A 16,428-nucleotide genomic window follows, 5' to 3' on the forward strand; every position below is an offset into this window, starting at 1 on the left:
GGCCATCAACCGCATGGAGGCGGGGCTTAAGAGGTGCTGCAAAGGGGGGACGGAGGTGCTGGAATGCTCAGACAGTAAGGTATGAGAGATACTGAGAGACAGTGACAGCATGGGAAACCATAGGCAAGCACTGTAAACACAGAGAGGGCTGGGAAACCATAGGCAAGCATTGTAAACACAGAGAGGGCTGGGAAACCATAGGCAAGCATTGTAAACACAGAGAGGGCTGGGAAACCATAGGCAAGCATTGTAAACACAGAGAGGGCTGGGAAACCATAGGCAAGCATTGTAAACACAGAGAGGTCTGGGAAACCATAGGGAAGCATTGTAAAACACAGAGAGGTCTGGTAAAGCATAGGCAAGCATTGTAAAACACAGAGAGGTCTGGGAAACCATAGGCAAGCATTGTAAACACAGAGAGGGCTGGGAAACCATAGGCAAGCATTGTAAACACAGAGAGGTCTGGGAAACCATAGGCAAGCATTGTAAACACAGAGAGGGCTGGGAAACCAAAGGCAACATTGTAAAGCACAGAGAGGTCTGGTAAAGCATAAAGCATTGTAAAACACAGAGAGGGCATAAGCATTGTAAAGCACAGAGAGGTCTGGTAAACCATAGGGAAGCATTGTAAAGCACAGAGAGGTCTGGTAAAGCATAGGCAAGCATTGTAAACACAGAGAGGTCTGGGAAACCATAGGCAAGCATTGTAAACACAGAGAGGTCTGGTAAAGCATAGGGAAGCATTGTAAAGCACAGAGAGGTCTGGTAAAGCATAGGGAAGCATTGTAAAGCACAGAGAGGTCTGGTAAAGCATAGGGAAGCATTGTAAAGCACAGAGAGGTCTGGTAAAGCATAGGGAAGCATTGTAAAGCACAGAGAGGTCTGGTAAAGCATAGGGAAGCATTGTAAAGCACAGAGAGGTCTGGTAAAGCATAGGGAAGCATTGTAAAGCACAGAGAGGTCTGGTAAAACACAGGGAAGCATTGCAAAGCACAGGGAGGTCTGGTAAAGCACAGGGAAGCATTGTGAACACAGAGAGGTCCTATTGGAAGTGACTCTGCAGCAGCAGCAGAGTTCACCCTCCTAGTCTCTGTAAGGGGCTTTGGATAAAAGCGTCTCCTGAATGACTCATTAATTAATTAATTAATTAATTAATAACAATAGTAGTAATCTGGGCTGTTTCTGTGCTCTCTGGCGCCCTCTTGCAGTGGAGGGAGGTGATGGACGGTTTCTGTGTTCAGGAGCTCTCTGTGAAAACGTCTCGCCATCCTTGCTGCGCTGAGACCGGGGATCCCCGATACCTGTGCTTCGCTGGGGACGCCCCGTACCCCAAATACGACCGAGAGATCACCAACATCAGCCTGGCACGCCTCACCCTCCGCGCCATGCAGGCCCTCTGCGCACCACACAGGCTGCTTACTAGGAGGTGAGGAGGACCCGGGTTCAGCTTCTGTGCTGGCTCCAGTGCTGTTTGTGGAGTTGCAATCTCGCTGCAGTAAATCGCAGCTCTGATCGCAGTGTCTGTTGTTTGATGCAGGTTCTCTGTGCCCTTGCTGGTGGGGAGGCTGAAGGAGCAGTGCTGTGGAGTAGCAGAGATGGAGAGGGTGCGCTGTGCAGAGAGAGAGGTGAGGGAGAGAGGAGAGGAGAGGAGAGGAGAGGAGAGGAGAGAGAGGAGGGGGAGGAGTGGAGAGGGGGAGAGGGAGCTGTGGAGAGAGAGGGAGGGGGGAGGAGAGGGAGAGGGAGAGGGAGAGGGGGTACTGTGCAGAGAGAGGTGAGAGAGGGGGCGCTGTTCAGAGAGAGGTGAGAGAGGGAGAAGAGAGAGGGGGCGCTGTGCAGAGAGAGAGGAGAGGAGAGGAGAGGAGAGAGGGAGGGGGCGCTGTGGAGAGAGGGAGAGGGTGCTGTGCAGAGAGAGAGGGGAGAGGGAGAGGGGGTGCTGTGCAGAGAGAAAGGTGAGAGAGGGGGCGCTGTTCAGAGAGAGGTGAGAGAGGGAGAAGAGAGAGGGGGCGCTGTGCAGAGAGAGAGAGGGGAGAGGAGGTAAGGGGAGGATGCTCTGTGCAGAGAGGGAGGTGAGAGAGGAGGGAGGGAGAAGGAGAAAGAGGATTACAGTTTTTACCAGTTTCCACTCTGCAAACTAACCCTCCCCTCCCTTCCCTTGCATTCCAGAAAGAGGCCATGTGTCTAACTGACCACGGATCTGACAAAAACAAGCATCCGTTCTGTATCCATAGCAACAAGCTGCAGGCCGTTCCCATAGCAACCGCCGTGGCAACGGAAGCCAGAAAGTGTCCACTTTTTTAATTACAAATTGCAATTCCAGTTCCAACGCTGTTTTGTTCGATTACAGATTCCAGTTACAGACTCTGCTGCTGTGAATACCATGCGAATTACAATAGCACTGAAAGGTTAGGTGAACGACACACACACACACACACACACACAGAGTAACCTGTGCTACACTGAAAGTATTCTAGATAATAATCCTCAGTTCAGTTACATTTGGAATTGAGTTCCAGGCAATACAAGACACAGAATAATATGTTCATCATATAATATAATTCGGTCCCTTTTCTTTCTGCTGTTCCCCGACCCCTTTACCTTATTAGAATGCTTCTAATCCTTCACAGTGGTTCTGGCAGTCGCAGTGAATATTTTACCCCTCTTTTGCTAAATAAAAGTATATTTTGTTGTATTGTGTGTTGCTTTAATAAATATTAAACAGTGTGTACGTCATTCTGATTTTCTGCTTGGTGTGTGTGTGTGTGTGCGTCAGGTGAAACGTACATTGCATTGTGTTTCAATTTCAGAACAGACACAGGCAAAATGAGAACGGTTACTCAGGGTAGTGTTTATTCAGCTATATTTAAAGCTACTTTTCATATCACTTCAAATATATTAAATATAACATTACATCGTTTTTATCCAGGCTTGCATTAAACTCCACTGTTTATTATTATTATTTATATATAGATGATAATAATAATAAATTATTGATACATTATTTGAGTTGTTTGTCTTCTTATAGTGTACAGAATGTTCATATACAATGTTATATAAAAAAAAAAAACGAATTAAAACATTAAATAATTTTAGAAAAAAAATAATAATAATTTTAATATATATATAATTTTAATGAACTCCAGAACGCAGTTAAAGCGGACGCGCGTTTTTTGCCCCTCAGTTTGCGACAGCGCCCCTCGTTTGCCCCGCAGCAGTGACGCGCATGCGCAGCACCTGGCCCGGTGGGAGTGAAGCGGGCGGACCGAGCCGCAAGGATTGGGGAAATCAGCGAATTATTACAGGAATAAAAGAGGGGAAAAAACAACAACAAACAACAACAAACAACACCCCAAAACAGCCCTGAAAGTCTCCAGCGGGGCTCAGTGACCGCCAAGCACAGGGGCGCTTTACACGAGTCTGTTTCCTCTCTTATATTCACACTCCCCTAACTATCCCAGATTTTGTTACTTTATCTTTTTTTCTTCACAACTCATCTGTGTGTTTTTTTTTTTTTTTTTTTTGTTTTTAAGCAAAGGCGGAGAAGAGATGCATTGTAATTTTTAAATGTTGTTTTTTGTTGTTTGTTTGTTTCATTGTGAGTTTCCAAAAAACAACTCAGTGGCGGATTATCGCGATTTCTTCAATTATCGTGGATGTGGAGTAGATGAGAGCGTCTTATTATTATTATTATTATTATTATTATTATTATTATTATTATTATAGTTGTTGAAAACATTTGGAAGAACAAAACAACGTGGGGGTGGGAAAAAAAGTTGTTGTTTGTGCGGCAGAGGAACGAATTGGAGGAAGAGTTTCGTTTCTGAAGAAAGAAAAAATAATTAAAAAAAAACAAAAACTCAAAAACTGAACTGCTGCGGTCTTTTAAAACACGAAGTGGAGTGAGGAGACGGGGGGCGGTCGGAGCCCGGTCACAAGGCTGCCTCGGCGGGATTGACCGAGCAGGAAAAGCCGAGGCTGCGAGGAAACCGCGAGGCCGAGAGGCAGGGCTAAGATGGCGGCGGCGGCGGCGGCGGGCTCCGGTAACCCTGCAGGTAAAAACAACGCGAAAAAAAACAACAAACCGCTCGAAATAAACCCGTTTTATGCGTTAGTTACACGCGTACACAACGTGCTGAAATAACTCGCTTTTACTCGGGAGGGGATGATCCGGTTCCCCTCACGCAAAAAACAAACAAACGCAGACACAAACTGGAAAGTTTTAAGATTGCTTTGTTGTGTTTACAAGCACGTTTTGAGTGTTAAATTATTATTATTATTATTATTATTATTATTATTATTATTATTGTTTAACTGTGTGTGTTTGCTTTTAAAATTAAATGCGTAAACACCGTCCTGAGTATGGGGCGAGTTAACAGAGAAACTGAGAGTTTGTTATTGTGTGTTTGTGTTTATTTTTTTTTAAGTTGGTTACTTTTCTTGTTAAGTTATAAAATAAAAATGACAGAATTATAGATTTTGGTTGTAATTTTCCACACACAGACACACACACTCACGCAGCCCACAGACGAGAATCTGCCTTCTTTACTTCGTTTACTGTATAGTCGTGTAATTTGTACATTGGATAGCAGTTTAACTTCGGTTATGAAAAGAAATGTGGATTATTATTATTATTATTGTTATTATTTTTTTTCCCTAGTGGAAATATACTTGTTATGTTCTGCACTGCGGGTCAGGGTTAATCGCGTTGCAGGGAGCTGGGATCACCTGAATGCACCTTTTTAATGTCAGTCATTAAACAATTAAGATTGTGACATTCCTATACGTCAGCCAGAATGAAGAAAATTATTAATATTGCAATGATCAGGAGGCAGGAGTTTGAGCAGGGTTAGAAACTCACACTAGCCCTGCTGCTGCTGCACCCAGTCCTGGGGTTCAGAGCTCCCCTCAATGAAGTCTATTATTATTAATATTGCAATGATCAGGAGCCAGGAGTTTGAGCAGGGTTAGAAACTCACACTAGCCCTGCTGCTGCTGCTGCTGCACCCAGTCCTGGGGTTCAGAGCTCCCCTCAATGAAGTCTATTATTATTAATATTGCAATGATCAGGAGCCAGGAGTTTGAGCAGGGTTAGAAACTCACACTAGCCCTGCTGCTGCTGCACCCAGTCCTGGGGTTCAGAGCTCCCCTCAATGAAGTCTATTATTATTAATATTGCAATGATCAGGAGCCAGGAGTTTGAGCAGGGTTAGAAACTCACACTAGCCCTGCTGCTGCTGCACCCAGTCCTGGGGTTCAGAGCTCCCCTCAATGAAGTCTATTATTATTAATATTGCAATGATCAGGAGCCAGGAGTTTGAGCAGGGTTAGAAACTCACACTAGCCCTGCTGCTGCTGCACCCAGTCCTGGGGTTCAGAGCTCCCCTCAATGAAGTCTATTATTATTAATATTGCAATGATCAGGAGCCAGGAGTTTGAGCACGGTTACAAACTCACACTAGCCCTGCTGTTGCTGCACCCAGTCCTGGGGTTCAGAGCGCCCCTCAATGAAGTCTATTATTATTAATATTGCAATGATCAGGAGGCAGGAGTTTGAGCAGGGTTAGAAACTCACACTAGCCCTGCTGCTGCTGCTGCACTCAGTCCTGGGGTTCAGAGCTCCCCTCAATGAAGTCTATTATTATTAATATTGCAATGATCAGGAGCCAGGAGTTTGAGCAGGGTTAGAAACTCACACTGGAGTTTTTAACCTGTTGTTAACCCCCACCCCCCCAGATCTGCGCACACAGTTCTGGAGACGGATCGCCCCCCAGCGAGGTACAAGCCTGCATGCTGGCGTGTGTTAGCTCGGAGTCACTGCATTTCCACAGCGCTTGTAGCATGACGTCTCTCTTGTGTAGAGAAAAGGTCTGCTTTTAAAGAGCCGATCCCTCCAGGTGTCACTTTAGTTCACCCCCCCCTTGTCCTTGTTTTGTTGTCTGTTGCAGAGAGTGGTTCTGTATGGGTGCACTCCAGTTTCATCCACCCCCTGTTTCATTTCATACCAGCTTGACTAGTCACAGCGTGTCTAGGCAACAAGCTCAGGTGTGTCTTATTATTAAACTCGCAGTGGAACCAGGACCGGATCACACCGCTGTGCAATGGGAGTCTGATTCCCAGCCCTGACTGTAACATGCGAGGGCAAATCCAGCTTGAGAGACGTCAGAGTCACATTTCCCCCGTGTGTGTACGAATTCTCGCTGAATACAAAACGACAGCGTGGCTCAGTTTGCCTGTCGGGTTTATCAGGGAGCTGCTGTTGTGCCTGCTTTGCATTGCCTGATCGCTGGACTTTAAAGATTTGCATAAAGATTTTGCCTTGAATGAATCTCTGTGATAAACACGCCGGGGGGGGGCGATGGAAACAGCCGCGCTCTGCCTCCTCTGGGGCAGCTCAGCGGCGTTCTCGCAGGACGCGGTCGCCTGATCTTCTGCGTCTCTCTCGCAGCCTTCCGTCTGTGAGCCCCCGTTCAGACTGCGCTTGTAGATCTCAGGATCCTCCCCTCCTGCTCTTAAACGGTTGCAGATTTCAAGTCAGCTGTAACAGTTTTTATAACTTGAACTCTGCAACTTTTTTTTTTTTTTTTTTTTAGGAGCTGAAAACAATTAAAAAGGTCTAATTAAGCGAACTGTCAGTTCAATTAAGAGTCTAGTTGAGCTCTGTTGGATTGAAAGCCAGCAGACGCAGCAGGGGGGGGCTCCCCCAGGATCCGGGCTTGGAAGCCCTGGTCGCTTTGGATAAAAGCGTCTGCTTAGCGATGGACTCGTTTGTAATTATAGCCTGAGTTACAGCAGGCTATCCTATCAGGCGGCGAGGGCTCGGAGCTGGCCGCGGCGCGCTCGAGCGATGTTGTGTTGCTTTGTTCAGAGGAGTAACGATGGCTTGGGTGAGCCTGGTCTGTTAACGGGACTGAATCTTGCTCCGAGCGTTGGGAGAGATTCTGCATGCTGGTGTGTTCTGTGCAAAAAAAAAAAAGGCATGGAATTTTAATTCACCCGGCAGCCATAATAAAAAATAATAATCTTGAGATTGAATTATTGTTAATTATTGTTTTAATCCTTTCAAGTTTGATTCGTATTCATTTTGTCTTTTGCAGGATCTTCTGGGCCTAGGAAAATGACTGTTACAGAGGTAAGGGACGGGGATACAGGAACCGCATTCTAACAAATAAGATTGCATCATTTTGATTTGTGGCACACACAAGGAGGTGAAGTGACTTGCTCAGGGTCTCCCCCCACACACACACGCGACCCCCCGCTCGGGGAGCCGCGAGCCCCCGCTCTCAGAGGCTCCAGGTCTCGCTGGCGGGATTGCCCGTGATTCACGCCGGGCGGAAGATTTGTAGTTTGTTTTTATTTTTTGACATCTTAAGAAGCAGTGAATTAAATCATAATTGAGGGGGTCCTCGTTTTTGGCCGGAGCTGTAAAGACTAGAAGATATTTGTTTTTTGTTTTGTTTTTTGTATCTGTCCCTATGTGAGGTGCTTGAAAAGGGGTTGCATTTGTTCTAGTGTCTGTCGAGAGTGAGGTTCTGAGGTCCGGTTTTGTGGTTCTGTTCCGCAGGGACCGAGCTCCTCCGGACTGCACAGCCAGCTGTCAATGAAGAGGCTCGGACACAGAGGGGTCGACCCGACCGGGGAAACGACGTACAAGAAGGTCAGAGTTCACCTGGGCCCTGACCCCCCACACAGACAGGGCTGGGAATCAGACTCCTATTGCACAGCAGGGTGATCCGTTCCAGGTTTTACTACCAGCTTGATCAGCCCCAGTGTGTCTAGGCAACAAGCTGAGGTGTGTCTGATTATTACACTCGCAGTGAAACCAGGACTGGATCACACTGCTGTGCAGCGGGAGTCTGATTATTAAACTCCTAGTGAAAGCAGGACTGGATCACACTGCTGTGCAGCGGGAGTCTGATTATTAAACTCCTAGTGAAAGCAGGACTGGATCACACTGCTGTGCAGCGGGAGTCTGATTCCCAGCCCTGTAGATAGACAGGCAAACTTTCTTTTGGCAGTGTCAAACTTAGAAAACCTTCACTGTATTTTTTTGTTACGAATTAGTTTAATTGAATTTAATTGAAATCAGTGTTTTATTTATTTATTGGTTTATTCCCCCCCCCCCCTTGCAGACCACCTCCTCTGCCCTGAAGGGGGCGATTCAGCTGGGCATCACTCACACTGTGGGCAGCCTGAGCCAGAAGCCGGAGCGGGACGTGCTCATGCAGGACTTCGAAGTCGTGGAGACAATATTCTTCCCGGGGTGAGAGTCAATCTGTGTGGGGGACGACTGCAGGGGGCTGATAATCCACCAGCCTCTCGTTCTGCCTTGCTCCTTCCTCTGGAGGCCTGGGTTCCACTCTAGGGTGGGTAGGGGGGGATGGGGGGCACGGACAGACAGCAGAGTAATTCTCTGGCCTCACACCAGCGAAGCGAGTTTTGGTTCAAAGATGCTGTAAGTGCCTGGCGGTGGTTTGTGATAAGTTTGTGAGTGTGTGTCCATGCTGCTGCTGCTGCTGCCGTGTTGTTTATATTTATTTGTTGTACCCCCAGCGAGGGCAGTAACCTGACCCCCGCGCATCACTACAGTGACTTCCAGTTCAAGACATACGCACCGATCGCCTTCCGCTACTTCAGAGAGCTCTTCGGGATCAGACCGGACGACTATCTGGTCAGTGCGCAGCGATGATTATTATTATTATTATTATTACATTTTTTCAATTTTTATATAGATGTATGTATGTAAATATTTTTATTTTGTAAATAACATGCATGCAATCTTATGCAAACCTGTATTCTCAGATAGATACATGGATAGATAGACAGATAGATGGATAGTTCGGTAGATCTGTCTATACAAGATCTTTACACAGCTGCTCGGAGTTCTTGAGTGATATGGAAATCCCATTTTGTAATGGGTGTCGATGCGTACTCTCCACGTCCGTAACAAAACAGCCCATCGGAAGAAAAAAAAACAAAACGCGGACAACGGCTGTGACCGTCGCATCGCCAGGGCTGTGACCGTCGCATCGCCAGGGCTGTGACCGTCGCATCGCCAGGGCTGTGACCGTCGCATCGCCAGGGCTGTGACCGTCGCATCGCCAGGGCTGTGACCGTCGCATCGCCAGGGCTGTGACCGTCATCGCCAGGGCTCTCTCTGCCAGGGCTTTTCTCTCTCTCGCATGTGTCTCTCTCTCTCTCTTCTCTCTCTCTCTCTCTCTCTCTCTGCCTGTCTTTCTCTGTGTCTTTCTCTCTCTCTGATGCTTTATTGGCACGACTACAGTAAAAGTATTGCCAAAGCAATTCCAAAATAATTTAATACAAATTAAAAAAAAAAGATACAAATGATTACAGAAAATAAAGCTGTATTGTAAAAAAGCAGCTGAGACGCAGCGAGATGTATGAAGATAGTGACGTGCCTGTCCTCCCGCAGTACTCCCTGTGTAACGAGTCCCTGATCGAGCTGTCTAACTCGGGAGCCAGCGGCTCTGTCTTCTACGTCTCCAGCGATGACGAGTTCATTATCAAGACGGTGCAGCACAAGGAGGCAGAGTTTCTGCAGAAGCTGCTTCCAGGGTACTACATGGTGAGTGAGCGGCAGAGCGTGAAGGAGGCCAGTGATCCAGCCAATGCTAATTCAACATGCTTGCCAGCTCTTGAGTTGACACGACTTGCAAACAAAAAAAAAAAATCTGCCTTTTAAATCTCGAAACCCCCCCCTGCTGCCTCGCCCCCTCTTTCAGAACCTCAACCAGAACAAACGGACCCTGCTGCCCAAGTTCTACGGGCTGTACTGCGTCCAGGCCGGGGGGAAGAACATCCGGATCGCGGTGATGAATAACCTGCTGCCTCGCTCGGTCCACATGCACCTCAAGTACGACCTGAAGGGATCCACCTGCAAGAGGAGAGCCTCGGCCAAGGAGCGAGACAAGAAGCTGCCCACCTTCAAGGACCTGGACTTCCTGCAGGACGTCCCGGACGGGCTCTTCCTGGACTCCGACATGCACAACGCCCTGTGCAAGACCATGCAGCGGGACTGCCTGGTGAGAGAGGGGAGAGAGTGACTGAGTGAGAGTGCCCTGTGTGTCTGTGTTTTGTGTCTCTGTTTTCTGTGTGTGTGTTTTTTGTCTCTGTGTGTGTTTTCTCTGTGTGTTTCCTCTCTGTTCTCGCTCTCCTGTGTGTTTCCTCTCTGTTCTCGCTCTCCTGTGTGTTTCCTCTCTGTTCTCGCTCTCCTGTGTGTTTCCTCTCTGTTCTCGCTCTCCTGTGTGTTTCCTCTCTGTTCTCGCTCTCCTGTGTGTTTCCTCTCTGTTCTCGCTCTCCTGTGTGATTGTCCCGCTCCCTCTTTCCCAGGTGCTGCAGAGCTTCAAGATCATGGATTACAGCCTGCTGCTCGGGGTGCACAACCTGGACGCAGCGCGGAGGGAACAGGAGGCCCAGGCAGCCCGGGGCAGGCTGGAGGGGGGGGTCTCCGCCGACCAGCGCAAGCCAGTCGGGCAGAAATCGCTCTACTGCACCGCCATGGAGTCCATCCAGGGGGAGGGGCTGGAGAGGCGCACCATGGAGACGGACGACCAGTGAGTGTGTGAAGCTCCAAAGAGACTTACAGAGACCAGGGGGGTGAACTCTGCATCATCAACAACTGCTGCTGCTGCTGCAGAGTCTCTTCCAATAGGACCTCGTTTGTTTCACGTCTCGTCCGAAGGACGGGGCACACAAACCTGTTTATTAAAATTTCTAAGCATTTGAAATAAAAATGGGTTTGGAGTTGAGCTCGTTTCTGACTTGCTCCCTGGCGTATTTTCCCCGCTGTCCCGTTGCAGGATGGGAGGCATCCCAGCTCGAAACTCCAAGGGGGAGCGTCTTCTCATTTATATCGGCATCATCGACATCCTGCAGTCCTACAGGTGAGGGGCAGCTGCTCCTGAGCCTTCAGGGAATTACATTTCCACAGGAGGGGGAGAGGAGAGACAAACAGAGAGGAGAGGGAAGAGAGGAGAGGGGAGAGAGGAGAGGAGAGAGAGGAGGGGGAGAGGAGAGACAAACAGAGAGGAGAGGGAAGAGAGGAGAGGAGAGAGAGAGAGAGGAGAGAAGAGAGAGAGAGGAGAGAGAAAGAGAGGAGAGAGGAGAGAGGGAGAGGAGAGGAGAGGAGAGAGAGAGGAGAGGAGAGAGGAGGAGAGAGGAGAGGGGGAGAGAGAGGAGAGGGGAGAGAGAGGAAAAGAGAGGAGAGAGGAGAGGAGAGGAGGAGAGGAGGAGGAGGTGGGACACGGAGAGAGAGAGGAGAGGAGAGGAGAGGGGAGAGGAGAGACAGTCAGAGAGGAGAGGAGGAGGTGGGACACGCGGAGAGAGAGGAGAGAAGAGGAGGGACACGGAGAGACAGACAGACAGACAGGAGGAGGGGGAAGGGGGGGAGGAGGGACATGGAGAGAGGGGAGAGGGGCAGACAGACAGCAAGCTAATTCACAAGCCTCTCACTCCTGTCTTTCACCTTCCTCTGGAGCCCAGGGTGTAGAATTTCTGCATTAAAAAAAATAAAAAAACAACAACAAATGATATCTTTTTGAATAATTATTATTGTTTTTTAGGCTTATTAAGAAGTTGGAGCATTCGTGGAAGGCGCTGGTGCACGATGGGGTAAATTAAACACTTAAAACAATACAAAATAAATAAATCAGATAAAAACCGTGTTTAACTGACGCGCTGTGCTTAACTGCTTCTCCCCAGGACACCGTCTCGGTGCACAGACCCGGGTTCTACGCAGAACGGTTCCAGAGATTCATGTGCAGCTCCGTCTTCAAGAAGATCCCGTGTAAGAGGCTGCTGATGCTGTGTTTAAAACTGCTGCTTATGGAGGGGGGGCCATTTCCTAACCCAGTGAAATAACCGGCACAGTCTACATTAATAACACAGCAATACATGCGTCATAATGAGTGCAGTTCAAGAACAGAAAGAGGCTGAAAGCAGAGGTCCTATTGGAAGAGACTCTGCAGCAGCAGCAGCGGTTGTTGATGAAGCAGAGTTCACCCCCCTGGTCTCTGCAAGTCGCTTTGGATAAAGGCATCTGCTGAATGACGCAGTTGTTGATGAAGCAGAGTTCACCCCCTGGTCTCTGCAAGTCGCTTTGGATAAAGGCATCTGCTGAATGACTTATTTATCTGATCCATTCCTGCTTTCACTAGGAGTTTAATAATGAGACTCCCGCTGCACAGCAGTGTGATCCAGTCCTGCTTTCACTAGGAGTTTAATAATGAGACTCCCGCTGCACAGCAGTGTGATCCAGTCCTGCTTTCACTAGGAGTTTAATAATGAGACTCCCGCTGCACAGCAGTGTGATCCAGTCCTGCTTTCACTAGGAGTTTAATAATGAGACTCCCGCTGCACAGCAGTGTGATCCAGTCCTGCTTTCACTAGGAGTTTAATAATCAGACACACCTGAGCTTGTTGCCTAGACACACTGGGGCTGATCAAGCTGCTAGTGAAACCTGGACTGGGTGTCTCTGCTGTGCAATAGGAGTCGTATATATTTTTCTCTCTCTCTGGTCTCTCTCACTGGCTTAGCTCTCTCTCTCTCTCTCTCTCTCTCTCTCTCTCTCCCCCCCTCCCTCCAGTGAAGCCCTCCCCCTCGAAGAAGAGTCGGAGTGGGGGCACGGCCGGCACGCGGCGGGCCCCCTCGGGTGCCACGGGGGCCGCTGGCTCCTCCGTACCCCCCCAGTCGGGTATGGAGGGCAGGCTGGTGTACCAGTCTCACTTCCAGCAGGGCACCACCGAGGCTGAGGTGGAACCAGGTGGGGAAGAAACTGCAGAGAAACCTGCAATGCGAACTGACTGCATCCCAGTTCATACTGGATTCTAGCAGTGTTATTATTATACACGGCATCCTAGTTCATACTGGATTCTAGCAGTGTTATTATTATACACGGCATCCTAGTTCATATTGTATTCTAGCAGTGTTATTATTATACACAGCATCCTAGTTCATATTGGATTCTAGCAGTGTTATTATTATACACAGCATCCTAGTTCATATTGTATTCTAGCAGTGTTATTATACACGGCATCCTAGTTCATATTGTATTCTGGCAGTGTTATTATTATACACAGCATCCTAGTTCATGTTGGATTCTAGCAGTGTTATTATTATACACAGCATCCTAGTTCATAGTATTCTAGCAGTGTTATTATTATACACAGCATCCTAGTTCATATTGGATTCTAGCAGTGTTATTATTATACACAGCATCCTAGTTCATATTGTATTCTAGCAGTGTTATTATTATACACGGCATCCTAGTTCATATTGTATTCTAGCAGTGTTATTATTATACACGGCATCCTAGTTCATATTGTATTCTAGCAGTGTTATTATTATACACGGCATCCTAGTTCATATTGGATTCTAGCAGTGTTATTATTATACACAGCATCCTAGTTCATATTGGATTCTAGCAGTGTTATTATTATACACGGCATCCTAGTTCATATTGGATTCTAGCAGTGTTATTATTATACACAGCATCCTAGTTCATATTGTATTCTAGCAGTGTTATTATTATACACGGCATCCTAGTTCATATTGGATTCTAGCAGTGTTATTATTATACACGGCATCCTAGTTCATATTGTATTCTAGCAGTGTTATTATTATACACAGCATCCTAGTTCATATTGGATTCTAGCAGTGTTATTATTATACACGGCATCCTAGTTCATATTGTATTCTAGCAGTGTTATTATTATACACGGCATCCTAGTTCATATTGGATTCTAGCAGTGTTATTATTATACACGGCATCCTAGTTCATATTGTATTCTAGCAGTGTTATTATTATACACGGCATCCTAGTTCATATTGGATTCTAGCAGTGTTATTATTATACACAGCATCCTAGTTCATATTGGATTCTAGTTAATAATAATAATAATAATAATAATAATAATAATATTAGGTTGTTGCGAGAAGTTTGAACAATCCATTTTGTTTTGCTTTTAATCAGGCATGCACTCTGGCCCCCCGGACCTGCTCCCGAGGACCCTTGTCCTAGACGAAGCTGCCAGCGTCTCCGTGACGACCACGCTGTCCAGTGCCTCCCTGGGGAGCGAGGGACTGCACTCCCCCATACAGAGGTCAGGGGTTACACCGACTCCCACAAAAGGGGTGCATCTGTCCACAGTTCGGGCCAAAAGTGTAGCATCACCTAGAATTTTAGGGTTCACCCGCTTGGGTTTGTGTGGATCGCTGTGCTCTGCAGAGTCTCAGAAAAGCAGCACAAACCCAAGCAGCTGTTTGTGAATTCACTGTGAATGGTGAGCCAGCCCCGATCCACACCAGCGAGCCTCGTCCTGGTTTCTTCAGAGAGCTGCATCCCAATAATCCAGTAATTGGTTTCTTGTTAATCAGCAGGACCCTGTTTTAGTATCTATTGATTTGCTCTGTTTCTGTCCGGGATTGGTGTTTTCAAGCAGACGGGTTTGTCTGAGGTCACGAGCTGCAGTAACGCCCCCCCCCGCCCCCCTGTCTCCTGTAGGGTGTTGCGTTTGCAGCCTGGATGTGCTGTAAAGGTTGTTCTGTTGTTTCCCCCTCTTGGTTCGTGTGCAGGTCTGTGGGGGTGGAGGTGCACAAGCCCACAAACACAGAACCGGATCGGAACGCGGCCCGCAGCTCGCCTGGCGCCCCGTCGGGTCAGGAAGACGCTGTCTCACTGAACGATATCCTGCCGGACACCATCCTATTCGTAAGTCGAGTCACGCTTCAGGCGTTATACACTCGCCCAGTTTTATCCAATAATTACACCAGTTTAGTAATTGAAAGCTGGGGGGTGGGGGGAGGGTTGTGTAAGGATAGCCAGAAGACACTACGGGCCGCCCTCCCCCCGCTCCATGATCTGAGTTTGACCCCCCTGGACTAAACAAGGCTAAGAGCAGGACTGAAAGGGTGTTGGAATCACTAAACCCCCAATTATGAATTGCAATGCTGTACTCTGCATCCCTGTAGATAGTCATTGGCTGAAGGAGCTACAGTATGTTGGTGGTAGCGGTGGGATATTTAGACACGGCTGGATGGATCAGGGATGGGAATCAGACTCCTCTTGCACAGCATTTTCACCCAGTCCAGGTTTGAATGCCAGCTTGATCAGCCCCCAGTGTTTCTTGGTAACAGGCTCAGGTGTGTCTGATTTATAGTGAAACCAGGAACTGATGAAACGGCTATGCAACGGGAGTCCCAGACTCTTAGCGAGAAGCGTTTTTCTAACTCTGAATCTGCAATTCTCTTCCGTTTTCTACGCAGTGAGACCGACTCGAGTGCAGAAGTGATGTTTTCCAGTCTGAGGGACAAGGAGGGAGTTTGTTTCCTGCTCTGGCGCCATCTTGTGGCCGTGTGAGAGAGACGGGGGGGGGAGGGGGGGCGCAGTGGTTAATTACCCCCCCCCCGAAGATTCGTAACGAAATGAAGCTGCTGCTGCAACTGTACTACTTATAGTTAATCTACTTTAATAGGAGAGAAGTCAGAGACGACACACAGCCTGGGATCTGCTCTATTATTATTATTATTATTAGAATCTCTTTTGAAGCGATGGTCCCGTGTGGGGCTGCCAGTGCCTGAGGCCTTTTATGTTATTATTATCGAGTCATTTAGGAAACACTTTTATCCGGAGCGACTCGCAGAGACCAGGGGGGTGAACTCTGCATCATCAACAACTGCTGCTGCTGCTGCAGAGTCTCTTCCAATAGGACCTCGTTTGTTTTGAGTCTCATCCGAAGGACGGAGCACAAGGAGGTGAAGCGACTCGCTCAGGGTCTCGCACAGCGAGTCGGTGGCTGAGCCGGGATTGAACTGGGAACCTCCTGGGGTAACGAGCCCCTTTTCTTTAACTCCTTTTCTTATGCTGATTCCTCCCCTCTTCCTCCAGTGTTTCTGTACAGAGATCGGTGAGTCCGCGGTGTTTAAGCCTGGCTTGCTTTTATATGGTGTGTAGCGGTTGTGATGACGTCACAGTTATCCTCTTTTCTACCTGCTGTGCCAGCGATGCCCCGAAGGGGGCGCTGGTTCAACGAATGCAATTTTTTTGTTGGTTTCTTTAACCCTTTCATGCATGGTGACTTCATATAGGGGTGGATAAAAATAAATAAATAAAATCACACACACAATTTAAAAAAGGAATGCTGCTATGTAGTGAAGTGCAAAATCAAAAAGAAAAAGGACACGGAGGTCCACAAAAAAATTTGAATAATCAATAAAATAATAAATCCTTCAGCTGGATGGAAAAACAAGCTGATTCCGTGCGAATGCATGACAGCCTCACGCCAGACGGGGGCCGGAAAAAATTTAATAAAAATATATTTATTATTGTGTGCCCCCCCCCCTACCCCCAGCTATTTTCAGTATATCATGCATGAGGGGGTTATTGCAAGGGGGGGAGGTACAGACCCTCTGAAACT

General features: G+C 47.7%; 2 protein-coding genes across 3 annotated transcripts; both read left to right on the forward strand.

The window, feature by feature from the left end:
- The first annotated feature begins 6 nt into the window (after positions 1-6).
- Positions 7-2,721, forward strand: LOC121309837 (extracellular matrix protein 1-like). Its single transcript, XM_041242980.1, has 4 exons — positions 7-79; positions 1,209-1,426; positions 1,538-1,625; positions 2,164-2,721. The coding sequence occupies exons 1-4, from the start codon at positions 14-16 to the stop codon at positions 2,296-2,298; spliced, it is 507 nt and encodes a 168-aa protein (XP_041098914.1). The 5' UTR covers positions 7-13; the 3' UTR covers positions 2,299-2,721.
- Positions 2,722-3,499: 778 nt separating this feature from the next.
- LOC121309838 (phosphatidylinositol 4-phosphate 5-kinase type-1 alpha-like) lies at positions 3,500-15,726 on the forward strand. Of its 2 annotated transcripts, XM_041242981.1 has the most exons (16): positions 3,500-4,049; positions 5,731-5,772; positions 7,092-7,126; positions 7,559-7,651; positions 8,127-8,257; positions 8,548-8,665; positions 9,428-9,580; positions 9,738-10,037; positions 10,345-10,568; positions 10,815-10,898; positions 11,577-11,625; positions 11,716-11,800; positions 12,600-12,776; positions 13,986-14,115; positions 14,588-14,723; positions 15,278-15,726. In XM_041242981.1, the coding sequence occupies exons 1-16, from the start codon at positions 4,010-4,012 to the stop codon at positions 15,278-15,280; spliced, it is 1,800 nt and encodes a 599-aa protein (XP_041098915.1). In that variant the 5' UTR covers positions 3,500-4,009; the 3' UTR covers positions 15,281-15,726. The 2 variants fall into 2 exon arrangements, with proteins under 2 accessions (XP_041098915.1, XP_041098916.1); XM_041242982.1 differs by lacking the exon at positions 5,731-5,772.
- The last annotated feature ends 702 nt before the right edge of the window (positions 15,727-16,428 follow it).

This window comes from Polyodon spathula, unplaced genomic scaffold (assembly GCF_017654505.1).
Source record: "Polyodon spathula isolate WHYD16114869_AA unplaced genomic scaffold, ASM1765450v1 scaffolds_1542, whole genome shotgun sequence".
NCBI lineage: Eukaryota > Metazoa > Chordata > Actinopteri > Acipenseriformes > Polyodontidae > Polyodon > Polyodon spathula.

Coding starts and splice junctions, on each gene's coding strand:
- LOC121309837 (XM_041242980.1), top strand. CDS start 14: ATGGAGGCGGGGCTTAAGAGGTGCTGCAAAGGGGGGACGGAGGTGCTG. Junction 80..1,208: donor TGGAATGCTCAGACAGTAAG/GTATGAGAGATA, acceptor GCCCTCTTGCAG/TGGAGGGAGGTGATGGACGG. Junction 1,427..1,537: donor CACAGGCTGCTTACTAGGAG/GTGAGGAGGACC, acceptor TGTTTGATGCAG/GTTCTCTGTGCCCTTGCTGG.
- LOC121309838 (XM_041242981.1), top strand. CDS start 4,010: ATGGCGGCGGCGGCGGCGGCGGGCTCCGGTAACCCTGCAG. Junction 4,050..5,730: donor GGGCTCCGGTAACCCTGCAG/GTAAAAACAACG, acceptor CCACCCCCCCAG/ATCTGCGCACACAGTTCTGG. Junction 8,666..9,427: donor TCAGACCGGACGACTATCTG/GTCAGTGCGCAG, acceptor GTCCTCCCGCAG/TACTCCCTGTGTAACGAGTC.